Raw genomic sequence first — 19,600 nt, 5'->3', positions numbered from 1 at the left:
TCATGATCCACTGGGATTATGTGTGATCCAAGGCTGGGATTATGGGTTTTAGTACTGCTGGGATTACCCATAGGTGGGTAAATACTGGGAAGTACCCATAGGTGTGAGTTTTTCCCCTACCCTGGGGCAGGTAATTTGCATTACATTGTAAGGTGGGAAGAGAAGCCAACTGCTTGAGCTGCTGTTACCCCTCCCTCGCTCTCTTGCTCTTTGCCACCACCATGAAAGGTTGCTTTCTGCTCTGTGCTGCTCTGCGTTGGACCCAGCTGAGTATGGACTGAAACCTCCAGTAACTATGAGCTAAATAAACCTTTCCTTCCTTCATTTTGAGTGTCGGGTATTTGTCCCAGCAACAAGAGAAGAGTAACTAAGACAGCCTGCATTCAATCGCTGGTTCCGCCAAAAAAACAAGTCTATATCAGGTCAAGGGGAACTCATTAAGATTTGTACTCCGTATAGTACATTTCATAATAGAAGAAAGTATTATGAGTATAATTATGAAAATAAGCCAGCCTTTTACTTCCCTAAAAGTAAATATTTACATTTATTTTAGGTGTCCTCAGCATCCATGATCACACCCCGGTGGATCATCCCAGTAAGTCCATATTTATGACATTTTTTCTGAGAGGTAAGCCTAAATGGACATCTCTTCTGTTTCTTTACAAACATGGGTGCCCCTACCAAGGGTCTGTTAACTCAATACAATGGCTTCAAATTCATGACTTGATCTTCCTGTTTGTAAGTGCTTAAGCATGCAGGCAAAACAAAAGTAAAAATGGAATAAGAAGGATTGTTTAAAAAACAAAACAGCATGAATGTCAACATTATCTTCTTCTTGACAGTCATTACTAGAGCTTATTTGGAGCTGAGGTATAAATGGGTACATGTTGTTACTGTGGTGTCCAGACGTGTGCTATGTCTCCCACAGCAGAGCAGCACTGTTCCTAATGGACCTGCTGGATGCGGGACGTCTTTGGCAGAGAAAGAAGCACATAGTAATAAAGATGGATTCTCACCAATCTCTCCCCCAGCGCCGTTCTTGGTAGACGATGTGACCAGGTGAGGAAATTATTTCTCAGTTTCTGTTCTTAGGCAACTTTCGGAGGAGAAACAAAATTGATTCTATTTAAAATAACAGGGCCAGCCAAATAGCTCAGTGGATTAAAGGGCCTGCTTAGGCAGGCACAGAGACTGGGGTTCGATCCCTGATCTGTCTTGCCAGCCCCGCTCCCAGGACACACTGAGACACAATTGGTGCACACCTGTAATCCCAGCTCTTGGGAGGCTGAACATAGGTAGATCACTGGGAGTCCAATCTACATAGTAAGACCCTGTCGACCCTTACTAAAATACAATAAAAATAAAATAACGGGCTGGGGATTTGGCTCAGTGGTAGAATACTTGCCTAGCAAGCTAGAAGCCCTGAGTTCAGTCCATGGCACCAAACAAAAAAATAAAACTCTCCTAAAAAACAATTCAGACAACTGGGGCTGGTGAGATAGCTTAGCAGACTAAGCACCTGCTTAGGCAAGTGCAGGGACACCAGAGTTCAATCCCTAGCACCACATGCAGCACCGGTCCTGCCACTGGGAGTACTTGGCTGAGGGCCACCGAGACCAGGTGCGGTGGCACACACCTGTAATCCCAGCAGACGGGAGGATCACTGTGAGTCCAAGCTGCGTAGTGAGACTCTGTACCAACTACATAAGAGAACAGATTGTCAGATGTATGAGGAAACCCTAAGAGTCAACTGAAAAACGAAATAAAGACAGCATGCAGAAAACTTTGCAAAATTTTTATCTAAATTTAGAAGGAAACTTTATAAAAGAACACAAAGAATTACTTTTAGAAATTATTAACCACATTAAAAATGAAATCCAAATAATGCATTGAAAATTTAAACTATTTCCCAAAAACTAGAAAAAAGGTAAAGCCAGAAGACCAGGAGCAAAAAAAAAAAAAAAAAGAAGAAGACAAGGGCAATACCTTCAGGATTCTGGAAGGAACTCATTCTTCACTAACATGTTTGGTTTTGGTTTTTTAAAGTGTATTTGGTATAGGGTCTAGCTACACAGGTCAGACTCGTAGTAATGCTCCTGTCTCAGCCTCCCCGGCTGGGATTACAGGTGTGCGCCACCACACCCACTTTCAGTGGCTGGCTCAGCGCAGGGCCAGCACTGGCATGCAGTACCCAGGGTCCAGCCTGGGTCCTTGCGCCTGCAGGTAGGCACTTAAGCCACAGAGCCATTTCCCCAGCCCTTCACTAAAGTGTTATGTTCAGAAAAACTTATCAGTGAAATGTGGTATTAGGACAGAGATTAAAAAAAAAAAAAAAAAAAGTCTTTGGGGCCGGGGAGATGGCTCAGTAGAATAAGTGCTTCCCTGGCAAGCGCAAGGGCCTGAGTTCAATCCCCGGTTCTGCCAAAAAAAAAAAAAGGTTAGAGATAGTTTTAGACATACAGTTCTCAAAAATGGTGGTTTTTTTTGTTTTTTTTTTTTGTTTTTTTTGTTTTTCCAACTATCCTTTCTCAGGAAGCTACTGGAAGATATATTCTATTAAAACAAGGTGACCCTCCCCTCCAAAAAAAAAGTAAAAAGGGATAGGAATATACCTGAAGAAAGTCCTGAGCAGCAGCTATTCATCAGCGGGTTTAGAAAAGATCCTGTCCAGATTCAAGAAAGAGGATACAAAGTTCCAGGGAGGATTTTTTTCCATAAGAAAAAAAGACATAACGACAGATTTTTTAATTACGTCACTTGCCTGTATAAGCTGAGAAGAGAGTCACAGTTCTACATGAAATTTATTTAGATAGGTCAGTTATTGAATCCAGAACAAACAAAAATTATATAGAAGAAATATACTGACACCCAGTTGTGAAAATTTTTGCGTAATTTCAGCAAATGCTGAATATTAACATGAACAAGATTAGTCAGATGTTGAAAGGAAGGCAAGATCCCGGGGTTCAGTGGGGTATGAGAAGGTTGATCCGTCACAGTAAACACATCACTCAGAACAAGCAGAACTTGTGTTGTTTATAAAGCAGTCTCTGGAGGAAGGCTTGTTAAAACCCAGGCTGCTGGCCCCACCCGGAATGTGTGATTCAGTGTTCCTGGGGTGTGGCCCAAGAATTGGCATTTCTAACAAATTCCGAGAACACTTTTTGGAGCTGGAGATACAGAAAGTGAAAGAAACTACGAGAGAAAACAGTTGAAATGACTCCTGTGGGGTAGTAAGAATGAAGAGTGATAGTAAAGATGCTTGGTATTTCATTTATAAATCTTGAGGGTGCTTTTAGCCTTTATAGTACTTTTCTTGTATCAGGTACTTTGATATTGTTTTAAATTTTTATTAAACCAAATTAGATGTTGATACTTCCCTGTATCTAAGGTCATTCAGTTCACACACAGCAGAGTTCTCTGGCCCTCAGCGAAGGCCATGTCATTTCATTTTTCTCAGAGTTCTAATAGATGAACTGATACAGGGACTTGGGCACAACTATCTAGGACTATGTAAAGAAGTACAGGGCCCGGTGTTGCGTTTGCTGTCTCCTAAGCATGTTGCTCAGCATAGGACGGTTCTTGTTATTCATATCCCTGACTCCTGAGGAGATGGATACTTGTGTATTAGGCACATCATATTCCCAGAGGTAAAGGAAACTTGGGGGGGGGGGTGCACGCGCATGCACGCGCCCTTGCACTGGTTTTGGTAGTACTAGGGGATTGACCCTAGGGCTTTTGTACTAAGCTACATCCCTAACTCGTTTTTTGTTTGTTGTTTTACTTTGAGACAGGGTCTTACTAAATTGCCCAGGCTGGCCTTGAACTTGCAAACATCCTACTTTATTCTTCTGGTATGCTGGGATTCCAGCCAAGTGCCAGTCCAGCAGGTCACAAAACTACGGTATTTTACATTTTGAAATATAATAACAGTCATTTATCTAGAAAAGTTCCTTCTGCAGAATATCTTACTGCCTAAATTAGGTGTTACCACATAGCTGTTTAGGTCTGTAATCGCACCAACATCCCCGTGTGGGCTGATGGGAACATGGAGGTCCTGTGCCTTCCGCAGGTCCTGCCCCAGACATTCTCATTGAATGCCCGTTCTCTCTTCCTTTTAGTTCTGCGTCAACTCCGGCTGAAGATGCTGTCCTGAAGAAGTGTTTACTGACTACTGAGCTCTAGGAGACCGCTCGTGCCAGCTGGGGACAGGAACGCCCGCACTCTAGCAGTCCGTCCTGGAGTCTGTCCTTTGTAGATAGGTAAAAGAGCTCTCCCTACATTTAACTTCAGCTCCATTTTAAAAGGCTGCTTTTTCCGTCCAACTGGAAGAATGTAATCAACTGTGTACTTTACCAAGGGAAGCGATCTGGTCTTTTACTTTCTGTAATTCCATTAGAGTTTGTAATTCCTGATTCAAGAGGATTATGTTGCCTGCACATTCTTTCAAACTCCTGGCTCCACCTAGCGGTTACAACTGTTTGTGATGACTTGACAATGAGACTGCTGCTGCAGCCTTCACCCTCTCATTGCTGTTTCCCTTTGTAGTATCAGATCAAGCCTCCTAGATCTGAATGCCTGTTAAAGAAACTGTACTTTTCCATGCATTGCCTGTAAGTCAGGAATTTAGGGATTGATGCAGATATTACCTAGCTAGACTTAAGGTCAGTTCTTCTTGCAGGTAGTATAATACTAAAGAGTTGAGAACACAGAAAGTTTTCATTGTCTCCCTGCTTTTGACTTCTTATGAAGTAGTTTTCTTCCAGTTAACTAGATAAACACTGAAGAACAACAAAGAGATCAACTTCCCATCGTGTATTTTTACAGCTTTGCCTTCCCACAGGACCTGTTCCCAGGCACCCTGCTAATTTTGGTGCCTGAGAGAGGGCAGAGTCCTCGTTGAGACCTAGGGATGCACCCCAGGCATCCGCCTGCCCTCCTGAGCCAGGGGAGGAGGCTCCCGTTTTGGACTCAGTACAAAAGGCAGTACTAATGTCAGTACCTGTTTGGACATAGCCTCCACTTCCTTTCTATATAAGCTGAACAAATGGAGGACTTTCAAACTGGAAAAAAGAAAAACAACACAAGACAGAGACAGGGAGCAGGGATTAGAATGCCGAGATTGTGTTTCTTAAAGGCCTACCATGTGGTGAGCTCTGTATAGAATGCTAGAAGCAGTCATACTGCAGTAGGGACTTTATTAGTTAAAAGACTTCTCAAGTAGTCCTCCATCCCCTCAGGCTGTACGAAATGTGTGGATGTTAAAGTGGTGCATGTTCATCACAGGGAAGTAGACAGGTCTCCACCTGTTATCCCAAAACCCAGAGGTAACCCTAATTTAGCTTTCACTAGCCTGAAAAGGAACCCCTGATTGCTGTGGGGAAGATGATCTGGAGTCGAGGCAGGGCTGGGGCAGTGCGCCTCCTAGGCGTTGTTTCTTCACTTTGCTTCCCTCAAGTGTGTATATAACTAACTGAGCATTTATTTGTACTACGCAGTATAAAACAACATCCAGCTTCATGGTCTTTAAAATTGCGTGGTTGAGCTATCCCCAGGCTCCCCGTATCATACTTACGTGCTCAGGCAGCCACGCCAGGATCAAACTGAAAGCTCAACATTGGAGTCTTGCATTGTTTTCCAGGGAGCCGTAGAGACTGGAAAGCACTTTCCACAGAGCATTCTGCTGCAAGCGAGAAAGCTAGCGCTTGTTACCGGCTGCCTCCCTGTAGCCATTATGCTAAGCTTGTGAGTTCCCGGGGACTGCTCTCGGCAGTCCTTGCTTATAGTGTAAAACATGTTTCTCACAGCTGCAGCGCAGAGCCTAGGCCTGCCCCAGAACGTGTTACGCTGGCGTCGGTTTGTTAGTTCTCGACAACCCCAAACATCCTGGATGGTTAGTGCTGTGTTCCTAACCACAGAGCCGCTAAAAGCATTGTAGCTGGGAAGACCTGAATTTCCTGTCCACTTTAGAAGGGAGACACTTTGCAGGCCAGAGAGCTCAGCAGCACAAGTGCCTGCCTGGCAGGCGTGAGATCCTGAGTTCAGTTCCTGGTACCCAAAAAGGAAAAGAAAACTTTCCACAATTTAGAAATTAAGCTGTTAAAAATATGTCATCACTTGCCTTTAGGCATCTATATTCTTGCCAGTCATAATATTGATAGGAACTTTTTTACATCTCTACTAAAAGTGAAATACCCAAACATGAAATAGTAAATATGAATGATGGCTTATCCCTGATAGATTGGATACTTGTCAGATGCAAGATTCTTGTCACTGCTGCTGCCAGTGTTGTCCCAGAGCGGCCACACCAGTTCATGCTGTTGTGCTCTCCTGTGGACAGTAGTGGTGGGAAGAGGCAGGGCTGAGGAGGTCTGTGCATGTGGTGGCAGGTCGAGGAAATGCCTGACAGAGAGGAGAGTGTGTGTGAGCAGTGGAAGTTGCTGGCCCAGAGGCTGGAGCAGACACCGGGTGCGGAGGCACAAGGTGCAGCGAGGACGCTGCAGGCCTTCCTGCTGGCTTTGCACACAGGACACAGTGCTGCAGTAGCTGCTCTGCTTCCTCATGGGGAGCGGCCAGGCGAGGCTCCTGCTAGGAGGCGAGAGGGTTGTCATTGGCTTTTAAATAAGATGAGAACCTGCAGCTCGCTGCCCTGGACTCCTTCAGCAGGGAGTTCATCAGTGAGATCGTAGTTCTGTCTGCAGCATCTCCCTTCTGACAGGAGAGCCGCGCAGTGATTTCCCTCCTACTCTTCAGGAGACGCACTAACAGCAGTGAGTAGCCTCCTTGTCACTTGACAGCTTTACACTTCAAGGAAAATTCATACTTTGTACAAGTTTTACTAACTTTTTTGGCTTTTGTTTTTGTACAATCTCAAGAGGTCCTATGGATGTGGAATTTTTCTAAACCATTTGCTCTCAATTCAAGGTAAAACTTATATTTCTGTCTTCTCTTAGCTAAAACCTGAAAGTTCCACTGTCCCTCTAGAACCTTTGATAGTGGAGTTATTTGCTAGTCACAGCCTTTGATATTTTCCAAGTAAGGATCTAGAGAAACAGAGTTTGTCTTCCCGCCCCTCAGAGGTCCCACGCATGCCTTTCTAGGGATGGGAAGTACTTCTGCCTCAGTTCTGCTGGCACAGCCCAGAAGGAGCGCCAACAGCAATACACAGGAACGTGGCTGTGTTCGGTACAGTTTATTTACAACCATCCCTGCCCCTGATTTCTAGCTTTGTAGAGTGGCCACCTGGAAGGCAGGTGAGGTTCCCCCAGGTTCTGAAGTCTGACTGCCACTTGGAGGCCCATCTGGGTGCGTGTCCTCACACACGTGCCATGGCCAGAAGGTGCGGTTCATGGTCTCAGCTCTGTCTCTGTGAGTGCTCACTAATTTCTGGTTAATGTTACCATGTAGTTGCTTGGAAATTTGGATATAATTCTGTAGAGCAAAGACTGCACAGTTCTAGGTTATTTGTTCTTTCTTTTTTTTTTTTTTTTTTTTTTTTTGGCAGAACCAGGGATTGAACTCAGGCCCTTGTACTTGCCAGGGAAGCGCTTATTCTACTGAGCCATCTCCCCGGCCCCTATTTGTTCTTTCTTTTACTCTCAACAACATAAATACTGGTTCTTGAGTGATCAGAGAATGGTTGAAAGCTTCCTACTCATTAGCCCCAGGATGAGCACTAGGGCTTGTTTTATAGAAGCTCTCCCTAAGCTGAGTCCTGCCGTGCTGACCTGCTGGTACAGGTGGGATTCTGCCCCAGCTCTAGTGGTAGGATCTGTAAGCCATTACCTTATCATGCTGCTGAGACCAGATTCAGTCACTCGTCCGGCTTTCTCTTTATCAGAGATGTTGTTGCATCACTGTCCTTTACTCTTATCTTCAGACCTGGATCCAATAGATGGTTGGTTAGCAGGACCTCACTAACTACTTTGTTTACTTTTTATATGTGTAAAGTTCTTCAGTAGCTTTGAAACTGTAATTTATTTTTCTATCAAGTGCACTATATTCAGTGTGTTCCAGTTTTGTATAGCTTTACTAGAATCAGCACTGAACTGTGAGTTGTCTATACACTGAAATGAGAAGTGTAGATATGACCTCCTTCAAATAAACTTGTGAGACATTTGGTGTTGTCTGAGCCGTTTCTTGGGTGTGCAACCCCTCCTTGCTTGCCCGACAAAATCGTTGGGGGTGTAGGCTGAGTGAGGTGGAATTCAGAACCCTGCCAGTGTGTGGGCTGTGACGTTAGGAGGAGGCATTTTCAAAGGTCAAAAACTCCATTGGCCATACCCCGTGACTTCCAGAAGGTGCGTGGTCACTGCAAGGAGCAGCGTGGTCCTGGAGAAACCATTTTTCCATGGAATCTCGGTGGTCCTACGTAGTGCCATGAGGCCCTCGGTAGATGACTTCACAGACCTTGCCTCGGCTCCTTTGTCTGAAAGCACGTATGCAGATTGTGTCGTAGCCTGACAGCCCCCTCGCCCCCTTCCCTCCCCGCTCCAGCGACTGCCTCCATTCAGTTCACACCACTCCATTGCTGTAGGGAGCAGCTGCTGCCCAGCTTGTTTTCAGTGCTCCTGGGCAGGACACAGCAGTCACCTTCATGGGTCCGCAAGCCTTCTGAAAAACATTTAGAAGAGTCTGCCCTTTCCTCTCCCCTCCTCTCTCTGCTGCCTCAGAGAAAGGCAGTGCCGGCCCAACCTCGAGGCTGCTCCAGGCTCTTCAGCGTTGTGCCAGCAGGGGTGGGTCACTGGGCTCAGTTGCCTGTGCTGCAAGTGTTTCTAAAAGGAAGTTTTTGGTAATAAGTAGCCGAAACCATTCTTACCTAAGTGGAACAACTCATGATAAGTACTTGAACTGCACTCTGAATCCACAGGAAGGTGCAAGGTAAGTAGAAACAGAGGGGATGAGGATGCCAACTTGTGGTTTCAGCCATGTTGTTTCCTGTCCTTAGTGCAGGTACCAGGCACCTGACCAGGCTGTGGTTCACTGACAGGAAAGGGAGTGATAACAGGCTACCAAAACACCTGATGATGGATCATGTCACCCAGAAAGGACTTTTGTGACTAACCCGAGAAAAGCTGGAGGCGCTGAAGGTTCATTTCTTGCCAGTAAAGTTAGCGGCCCAGCCAGGCCTGAGCAAAGGGACTCGTGTGGGTCTGGTGGTAAAGTGGTGGCGGGTGGCTCAGAGTGGTTTCTCCCTGTCCTCATCCCATCTCAGCAAGCATTCACCCCATTGTTCTTAGATTGCAGCCTCCATTCTGAGGAGAGGCAGAGGTGAGGAGCCCTTGTCCTCCAGAAAGGATCCCCTGCCCCTTGGACCAGCTTTCCACAACCTACACCACTATGTCCTTCAGATGCCAAGGATCAGAAATAGCATGTCCTTGGGGCTGGTGAGATGGCTCAGTGGTCTAAAGCACCTACTTAGAACAAGCTCAGCAAAGCACAGGGACCGCGGTTCAATCCCCCAGCACCACATGCCAGCCAGCCCCGCCCCCTGGTGGGCCGAGCTGGCCACACACACACACACACACACACACACAAATAAATTAATTAAATAAATAAATAAAAATTAATAAATAAAGAAATAGCATGTCCTTCCAAGCTAGCAGGGCATGGCGGTAGAGTGGAAACTGACTTTTCCAGATTACCCATCCCAGCCCCTCAGTGTGTACATAAGGAAATAGCGCCAGGGAAGGACAGGAAGTTGCCCTTGGCCAGATGCCTAAAGACAAAAACCCAGATCTTCTGGCTTCTAGCACACCATTACCTGCTTAGTGAACAGACTACAAAGAAGCTGTTCTGGGAGAATCTGATATGAAAGAACTCACCACTGTAGGCCAGAGGTGCCAGGAGAGCAAAGAGCAAACATACTCAAGACCACATACAATGTCGTTTTACTGGGGACTCAAAAGCGGGGTTGAGGGTAGCGGCAAGACCAGTGAGTGAATCCCTGCAGCTTGGTTCAGAGGAAGGACCATATGCAAGAGTTCGCATAAAACTGGCTTTCATCCCAGCTGAAGTGGTCCTGGCTTATCTTGAGCTCATAAATCAAGGATGTCAGGCATTCCTAGTGCTGTCTGGCACCAGGGTCCATCGGAAAGCGCCACATTCCACTGCAGTGGGTTTGTTTATAGTGTTCTGGGAAATGGGGAAAACCAACTGGGGTTACTCAGGGGCAGTTACAGGGGTTACAACTCAGGATGGCTGCAGTCTGGTCAGGCTTTGTTCCTGCAGAGGCGTTGGGGGTGGGGGGTCACCTTTAATCACAGCTCTCTGCTGCTCTGGCAAGCAGTAGATAACTCAACAAATGTGTGTTAGGTGAAACTTAACACAGACATTCTCTTCTTAAAATATGGAGGTACTCACTATCTTTAAAACATCCACTAAATGCATTTTTCTTGAAATACAATGTAACAAATGGGCCCTTTTGGAACTCTGTCTGCCAGTCCCTCTGTCTTGTCCTTGTTCAGATGGTGATGATGGTAGTAACTCATGGGCAGTAAGAAGTAAATGACTGGGGCTGGGGAGATGGCTCAGTGGAATAAGCGCTTCCTTGGCAAGCGCAAGGGCCTGAGTTCGATCCCTGGTTCCGCAAACAAACAAAAAAAAAGAAATAAATGACTTGATAGTGAAAAATGCTCAGAAAGGTGTCACACAGGCAATGTGTCAGGTGCTGCCATTTGTAATGGTGCTGTTGGTATGCTCTAAGGCGTCCTCATCCCTTGGTTTCCTTCTCGTGCGTCTGGTGATCTCCGTCAGCTGGTAGATCTGGCCACCATTTCTAGCCAGCTGCTCAGCTGCAGAGGAAAAGCACCTGCCAGAGCAGAATTTTAGTCACAGTGCCCGGGTGTTCTCAGCAGCCTTCCTGTGTCTGTGACCTACCATACCCACTCCCCGACTTGTTATGAGGAAGCTCTAATCCCTTGCCCCCACGGCTCTCAAGCCAGCCCCCATGGCTTCCAGTGCCCCCCCATCCCCACCCCATGCTGGTGCCTCCCACTTCCTCCTGCCTCCCTGTCGGGACTCCTCCTCCTCCATGTGGGTTTTACACAAACATCCAAGACTCAGCATTTCTTAAACCAAACTTACAGTTTTTCTGCCAAAGCCTTCACTCCCCTACACAACCAAATAGGCAGTAAGCTCGGCTGCTGCCCTTGGTACCTGCATGCCCCACTGAACCTGTCTGAAATCTCTGTCTCTTCAGATCCACTCAGCACACTCTGCATCTGTCTTATTTTTTATTTTTATTTATTTTTTTTATTTATTTTTTTGCAGAACCGGGGATTGAACTCAGGCCCTTGCACTTGCCAGGGAAGCACTTATTCCACTGAGCCATCTCCCCAGCCCCAGCATCTGTCTTGAGCGATTGCAATTACTTGGTGACTGATCTCCCAGCATTCAGTCAGTTGAATCCATTTTCCAAAATGTAGCCCAAAATGAAGTCTTAATCTTCCTCAGCTCAAACGCCCTGGGTGACTTTTGTTGCTCCAAACTGCCCGAGACCGGTGCGGCATCTCCTAGTGTTTTCCCTCCTTCATTACTCTGCTTTCTGTCATTCTGTTGGGCCCCAGGGTTCCTTGTGTAGGGCTCAGGTTGTCAGCCACTTCACCCATTAGTAGCTTATTCCCCTTTATGATACTTTTTTTTTTTTTTTTAAACTTTCCTGCTGCTGCCCTCCTATACTACTGTATCTCAGCCCTCTGTAGCCTGCCTGGTATGCAGTTGGTATTCATATATTTATTGACAGTGTCTGCCTGGCAAGGACAAGGTCCTGAGCTTGATCCCTAGTACAAAAAAAAATGCTGGCTCAACACTGAACTGCGTAAGCACTCACGATGTTCTTAGATGTTCCCGTGTTCTCTTGCATTAGAATTTTCCCGAGACAGAGCCAAGAGAATATGTGTATAGATATATAAAGGCATTTTTCGGGAGAATCTGCTGAGAAGGTGGTCTGTAGGCTTTGGAGACCCTGGGTTGCTGATAACATGGCTCAACCCAAGTTCAGAGCCCTCAGACCCAGGGAGGTCTTGGTCTGCGGCTGAAGACCTAAGGACCGAGAGTGAGAGGCGCCGGTGTACGTCCTGGAGTCCGGAGGCTGGAGGGCCTGGCCTGCCCGTGTCCAGCTCTTGGAAGGACACCAGTTTGCCTCCTCTGTTGGCCCCCTCCAGCCCTGGTAGATCAGACAGTGCCCGCCCACCCTGGTGGCAGCTCTTCCCCACCTCACCTCTCAGTGGCACACACTGACTGCCTGGAAACCTGCTCGAGGACTTACGCTAAAGAATGCATTACCAAGTTTCTAGATATTTCTTAATTCATATAAGTTGGCACCTAAAATAACTCTCACACTCCTTTTCCTCATCACTGTGTCCAACACCTGCCGTTTAAAGAGCAAAAAGGTTATTTCAGCTTCAGGTTTGCAGAGGTTTCAGTCCACAGTTAGCTCCAAGGCAGAGCTGCATGGCACAGAGGCATTGCGGGGGAGGAACAGTCCACAGCGTGGCAGCCGTGAAGGAGTGAGGAAGGAACCCAGAAAGGAGGCAGGTAGACCTTCCAGGCCACCCCTCCATGAACCACCTTCCCTGACAAGCCCCAGCATCCAGAGTGCAAGTCAGCTATCAGCACCATAGTGGTCGCCAAAGCCCTGCCTCTGAACATGCAGGCTGCGGGGAACATTTAATTCTAATATCACGTCACACTTGCTGACTGGATGTTGAGGTGCTGACCAGGCACACGCAAGTCATGCGGTTACAGTAGGAGTTGTTGGACCAGGACTGAACAGGCCCAGTTAGCTCAAATGCCCGGATTCGGCAGTTCCCAGCATCAGCCTCCCACGCACATCACCAGAGAGCCGCAAGGCCCAGGACTGCAGGATCCCAGGGCGCGAGACTGACACTACACCCAGGCAAGTCCCAATGTCAGACCTTGGTGAATGTGTCACTCTGTTAAAGCACTATCATAAAATTGTGTCAACTTGCTTTTCCATAGCCTCATCTTAGAATGTCAAAGTTTCAATGGGTTGCATTTTTGCCTCTCTGTTTTTTTCGTTGTTTTGTTTTTTGGTCGTTATTGGGATTAAACTCAAATATTCGTTGTGCATGCTAAGCAAGCACTCTGCCACCGAGCTGAGACCCCGCCCCTCTTTATTTCTTTAAATTTGAAATGGGGTCTTAGTGAGGTACACTCTGGTCTTGAATTTGTAATTCTGCCTGAGCCTTCTGAGTAACTGAGATTAGGGGCACACCACCACCTAGTTCTAGTTATTTTTTTTCTAACACAAAATTTAAAAAGTTACTAAAATGAAAGATATTCTGGGCTGGAGAGATAGCTCAGTGGTCTAAAGCACCTACTTGAAACAAGCTTGGCAAAGCACAGGGACTGGGGTTCGATCCCCAGCACCACATGCCAGCCAGACCTGGTGGGCTGAGCTGGCCACACACACACACACACACACACACACACACACACACACACTAAATAAATGTAATAAATAAAAATAAATAATTTAAAAAAAAAGATATTCTGAGCCTCAAACACACCATCTCACACCTGCCCAGGGGCGAACCTGTCAGGATTCGGGAATCCCTGTCCAACAATGTGCTTTCCCAGACTCAGGAGCTGTTCTCCCCTCCTGCCCAGACCTCTCCCAGGCATCATCCTGCTGTCTTCCCGTCATGCACTGTGCCCACTATGGTGGATCCGTTTTCTCTTCAGTCATCATAGCCACCCACTAGGCTGTTCACTAATACTCGCTACCTGCGGGCTAGGGATAGGTAGATGAAGAGCACTTGGTCTCCAGGTTAGGGTTAGGGTAAGGATGAAGAGTTAGAATTATCCTTAGGGTTAGGATTAGGGTTAGGATAGAGTCAGGGCGGGAGTTATAGTCAGGTTTAGGGTTACATGTAGGGTTAGGATTTATGGTTAGTGTTTGGGTTAGGGTTAGGACTTAGGGTTAGAGTTAGGTTTAGTTTTAGGGTTAGGTTTAGGATTAAGGTTAGGGTTAGTGTTAGGGTTGGGATTTAGGGTTAGGGTTAGCATTAAGATAGAGTTAGCATTAGGGATAGGGTCAGGATTTACAGTTAGAGTTAGTATGATTCGGATTAGGGTTAAAATAGAGAGGGTTATGGTAAGGGTCAGGGTTGCAGTCAGGGGTAAGATTTAAGGTTAGGTTTAGCATTAGGATTAGGATGTTGGGGTTAGTGTTGGGATTAGGTTTAGGGTTAGGATAGAGTTCAGGTTATGGTTAAGTTTGGGGTTTAGGATTAGAGTTAGACATGAGCCTCACTTCTTGGGAAAGCCTCTCTGCTTTGGGCTAACCTCAGAACTACATACCTCTGAAATAGCACTGAAGCTTTTGTTCTGAGCCCTTGACTCTCCCTGGTTCTTCCCTTCATCTCATAGCTGTCTCACTGGCCCCGTCATTCCCTCCCAGGGATGGTACAGAAAACTTTTCCTACAGCCCACTCAGCTGCCCTGCTTTGGGTTCAGCGTGCTCTCTGATGGCCACTCTGAGCTCTCAGCTGAGGGGATGAGGGAGCACAGACTAGAAGGCACGGAAGTCCCCATGCTGCCCTGCCTCCTGAAGTCTTGCCCCACCTGCACCTACTCATCTCCCAAGGGCTGGGCGCTGGGCCAAGGCCCTAAAACCGCCGAGGGCAGTGTTTGGGCTACGATCTCCAAGACAGCCCCTCTCGGTGCTGCCGTGCTGAGCTCTGAATCTGCAGCACTAATGGGTCCTTGGGCCCTCTAGGAAAGCAAGAGAACGCTCTGTGGTGCAGCTGGGTGTTGGCCCCACAGTGCCCAGGCTGAGCTGACTCGCCTGTAGGAGTCCCCATGCTCTATAGGAAGGGAAAGTTCCAGGCAGGGTTGTCCCTGGGGCTGGGAGGTGGCCACCAGGAAGTCAGGTCTCAGCATAGGTCTGTCCCTGGCTTCATGAAGCCAAATCATCCTGTCCCACTACTTTGCCTTTCTAGCCTCTGATTCTCTCACCAAGGAGCCAGCTCCTGATCTTCATCTCCCAGGCCTGCCCCTGTGCCACCAGGCCGCCAGCCCTCTGGCATTTTTCCCAAACTCTCAAGACACTGTGGGGCTTGAGACTTACAGGAAAGGCGTGTTCGGTCTTGGGAACCCCTGAACTTCTTTCCCACCGCCTGCAGACAGCGCTATCAGTGCATTCAGTACTTATTTACATTGTAGTTTTCGCCTGGCGGAGCACGTGGTACTGGGGATTGAACTCCAGTACCTGTGCTTGCCAGGCAGGCACTTAGACTGCTGAGCTATCTCCCCAGAAGGCAATACTTTTGATAGGAAAGCCACTGCAGTTTTCTAGAACCCGGAACCCTACCTCTTCAGCCTGGGAATGACATGCCCAAGCCAAGGCCTAGAGAAATAGCCCTGCCCAGGCCACAGCACAGTGGCTTCCTCCAAGGGCTAGACCCTTGGGGCCAGGACCCTGCTGACTGAGCCTAGTTCTAGGCCTAGAGGCTCCAAGGAGGTTATCAAGACAGAACTTACATGTCACTGGCTTCATTTGGGAGCAGAAAGAGATCTGGGGATGGTGAGTGGGCCCCAGGAACTGGCCCAAGGTGGGAAGAGGGCAAGCCATCTGGCCAGGGTGCCTCTGTTTCAGTCTCAGAACCATTGCGCAAGCGTGAGAGGTAAGGTACAGCCCTACTTTCTGGGGCCCCAAAGAGCAAGGCTCCCCAGCCCCTTGCCCGTCTGGGGAGTCACAGCTGTTCCCTGCAGTCAGAGGGCACACCCACTGCGAGTCACCTGCCCCCCTCACTGCCCTCTGGCCAAGGTTCAGGCGGGCTCCCGAGCCCGCAGGTGACCACTGCCCGTGCAAGAGCGTCCCAAGGGCCGCTCGGAGGTGGGAAGGCGGGAGGGCCTGGCTGGGGCCTGGCTGGGGCACTGTCACTCAGTGTTCGCGGTTATCCTTCTCGGCCCTTTGAGGAGCTCTGGGAAAGTTTTTTCATTTTTTACTTTGGCAAATTTACACCATACAATTTATGAGCTCCTGCGTGTTTAAGTGCACAGCACAGCGGGGTTCAGCACTTGCGCTGGTTGGGCGGCCACCACCAACCGTCCACAGCTTGCTCTCTTCCTAAGTGGCAGCCCCTCGTTCCCTCCCTCAGCCCCAACGACCGACCGACCTGCCATTTTCAGTGTCTGGGAGTTTGCCGGAGCCTTGCGTGGGCGGGTCCTGCAGTGCCTGTCCCTTCGCAGCTGCCCTTGTTCCACACAGCATGACGTCTTCCTGGCTGATCCATGAGGCTGCACAGCCACGTGGCGATTTGGGGAGCTGTGCATTTCACATGTCTGTGTTTATTTTTCCCCATATTTGGAAAATTTTCTACCATTATTTATTTTTTTTTTTTTTTGTTGTTGTTGTTTTGGTTTTTTTGGCGGAACCAGGGATTGAACTCAGGGCCTTGCACTTGCCAGGCAAGCGCTTATTCTGCCATTATTTATGTGAATAGGTTTATTTATTTTTGTCTTTTTGAGATAGGGTGTCGCTGTGCAGCTCAGGCTGGCCTTGAGCTCACTTTGTAGCCTTAACTGGTCTGAAACTCACGACCATCCTCCTGCTTCAGCCTCCTGAGTGCTGGGATTACAGGCATCACCACCACACCAGGCTGTGAACGGGTTTTTACTTATCCCAATTTCCACTTTTCAACAGGTTTTCTTTCTGCCAACTACTCTTCGATCAGTCTTCTTTGGGTCATCTAGCAGCTGCTGGATCCACTTTTAATATTCTCATGTATTACTTAAGATGTCTTTGAGGAATTAGTCTTTGAAGGTGTCAACATCTACTAGTTCTCACATTCTGTCCTCACACGGGTCGCTTCTGCTGCCCATGCTTTCCATATAATTTTTAATCTCTTAGATTTCTGACTGAGACCTTTTCATGGACTCCAGTTCTTTGCCAAGCTGGTCTCTCATGTCTGTGTCACTTTGTTTCACTCACCTAGCTTTTTCCTAGATTATTTTGGTTGTTACCTCCATTTTCTGGGTACTTAAATCCACTGTGACCCTGGGAACTACCTCTTTTATTTATTTATTTATTTATTTATTTATTTAGTGTGTGTGTGTGTGTGTGTGGCCAGCTCAGCCCACCAGGGGGCGGGGCTGGCTGGCATGTGGTGCTGGGGGATTGAACCGCGGTCCCTGTGCTTTGCTAAGCTTGTTCTAAGTAGGTGCTTTAGACCACTGAGCCATCTCACCAGCCCCATGGGAGCTACCTCTTTGATCTGTTCTCTAATCTGTTATCCTTCCGAGTAACTGGAGTATGTAGTTCATGTTATTTTCCCCCTTGAGACTGCCTGGATTGGTGTCAGGGGCATCGGGAGTGTAGGGAGTTGCTTTGTTGCCTAGTCTTCTTATGTCTGTGTTACTTGTTTTGTGTTGTGTTGAGATTTGTGACACAGTTTAAAGACTTCATCACTCGTACTGAGATTTCCTTAGTCACTTTTTAGTGATACGCTTTCAGCACGCTAACTTTACTTGTGTACTTGAGCCCCAAGAGCCAACCACTTGCCAGAAAACAAAAAAGAAAAGAAAGAAACATGTCTGTGATTTCAAATGTGTGATTTTTTTCCTATGATCTACAATTTGGGGGCAGTGTTCAAGTTAAGACGAGCTGCCGGTTGGGGCAATAGCTCAGTGATCTAAATGCCTGACTGGCAAGCAAAAGGACCCGAGTTCAATCCCCAGTACCGCACGCCGCGCCAGCCCTGCGGGGGAAGCTGAGACACGAGACCCTCCATCAAACAAATAAATAAAAATTTCTTTAAAAGAAGAAAGAAGGGCTGGGGAGATGGCTCAGTAGAATAAGCGCTTCCCTGGCAAGCACAAGGGCCTGAGTTCAATCCCCAGTTCGCCAAAAAGAAAAAGAGAGAAGATGAGTCCCTTTTCCCTCTGGTAAGTAAAGCAGCCGGACCAGGTCTTACTGGATGCAGGCACCACGCAGGCTGCACAGTTAGGCTGAGGTCGTGGACAATGCTGTGACTTCCAAGTCCAGAGCAACTCTGGTTGGGGACAGGCAGGGCCTGTGTCTCCTGCCTCACACCTTTCCTCCCCACCCCCGGGGGATCTTTCTCTAGCCTGACTGTGGCTCCCTGGCTGTGACTGTCTTCCCGGGACTGTCCCTCACCCAGTCACTGTAGAAATGTAACACTGGGAGCCCTGAAGTAGGGGCAGCTTTCTTTCACTTTGTAAACTCTGTAGATTCAGTCTCCCTTTCCCATGAGCCTTAAGCCAGGAGCTGGGGGCGGGGGTGGGGGTGGGGACACTTGGATTGTCCCTTCCCTTTTCTGCATTGTGTTCCACCTACCTCCTCGTTTTCTCTATAAATTTTTATTTTCCTGTTAAATACTTCCTGGGAATCAATCTCTGTCTCTTGTCTCTGTCTGTCTCTTTGTGTGTCTCTCTCTCTCTCTCTCTCTCTCTCTCTTTCCTTCCCCAAGTTGGTACTTTACAATATCTGGATTTCAAATCTTAGGTTGAGTTGTTATCTGCCATTTTCCTCTTTCCTTTCAGAAAGAGAAAAATATAATGCTAAATGTATTGGAAAAGATTTCAAATCAATAGTTTCAGATTGTACATTACAAAAACAGAAAAAGGAAAAAGTTATTAAATCTAAGAAATTATTGGGCCAGCCAAATAGCTCAGCAGATTAAAGCACCTACAAGCAGAATCTGCGGCCTGCCTTGCTGGTTCCGCCCTCAGGGCAAGCAGAGAAGGCAATTGAGACTGGGCGTGGTGGTCCGCGCCTGTAATCCCAGCTCTTGGGAGGCTGTAAGCAGGCGGATCACTATGAATTCAACCTAGTAGTGAGACCCTGAACACCCTGTAGACCCTTCCCTAAAAGTACAAAAAAAAAAAAAAAAAAAATTATTGGGGCTAGGGAGATAGCTCAGTGGAATAAGTGTTTGCCTGGCAAGCACAAGGTCCTGAGTTGGATCCCTAGGACCACAAAAAAAAAAAAAAAAAAAGAGTAACCCAGAGGTTGCAACTAGCACCATGAGCCTCCTCAACAAGCTCAAGAGTGAGATGACCCCAGAGGAGCTGCAGAAGCAGGAGGAGGAGGAATTTCTGTGCTGACCCAGTCAGGAACAGCACCCAGGTGCTCATCAACTGCCGCAATAAGAAGAAACTCCTGGGCCAGTGAAGACTTTTGACAGGCACTCCAGATGGTGCTGGAGAACATAAAGGAGATGTGGACCGAGGTCCCCAAGAGTGGCAAGGGCAAGAAGAAGTCCAAAGCAGTTAACAAGGACCGCTCCGTCTGCAAGATCTTCCTGCAGAGACTGGGCTATCATGGTGCTGCGGGAACCGGCTCATCCCTGGCAAGTAGGGGCCGCTCCCTGCTGTCAGGACCTGCTCCCACCCCTTGAAGACCTGCACTTCATCACTGTACTAATAATAAAGTGCTACATGTTGTTTTTTTTTTTTTTAAAGAAATTATTGGGGGGCTGGAGAGATGGCTCAGTGGTCTAAAGCACCTACTTGAAACAAGCTTGCTAAAGCACAGGGACCGCGGTTCGATCCCCAGCACCACATGCCAGCCGGCCCTGCCCCCTGGTGGGCTGAGCTGGCCACACACACACAA

General features: G+C 47.6%; 1 protein-coding gene across 2 annotated transcripts in view; it reads left to right on the top strand.

Moving 5' to 3' along the window:
- Epb41l5 (erythrocyte membrane protein band 4.1 like 5) overlaps positions 1 to 7,461 on the top strand; it is a 184,079-nt gene extending 176,618 nt beyond the window's left edge. Inside the window, exons 23-25 of one of the 2 annotated variants that reach the window (XM_023709699.1) lie at positions 554 to 595; positions 932 to 1,059; positions 4,119 to 7,461. In XM_023709699.1, coding sequence (XP_023565467.1) covers positions 554 to 595; positions 932 to 1,059; positions 4,119 to 4,182 — 234 coding nt within the window. In that variant the 3' untranslated portion in view covers positions 4,183 to 7,461. Of the gene's footprint in view, positions 1 to 553; positions 596 to 928; positions 1,060 to 4,118 lie in introns of both variants that reach the window. The other variant, XM_004626349.2, reaches the window with a different exon arrangement.
- Positions 7,462 to 19,600: the final 12,139 nt, after the last annotated feature.

This window comes from Octodon degus, unplaced genomic scaffold (genome assembly GCF_000260255.1).
Source record: "Octodon degus isolate 3935 unplaced genomic scaffold, OctDeg1.0 scaffold00014, whole genome shotgun sequence".
NCBI classification, from domain to species: Eukaryota; Metazoa; Chordata; class Mammalia; order Rodentia; family Octodontidae; genus Octodon; species Octodon degus.
The sequence above is the reverse complement of the archived record's forward strand: the minus strand, read 5'-3'. Positions and strand labels throughout refer to the sequence as shown.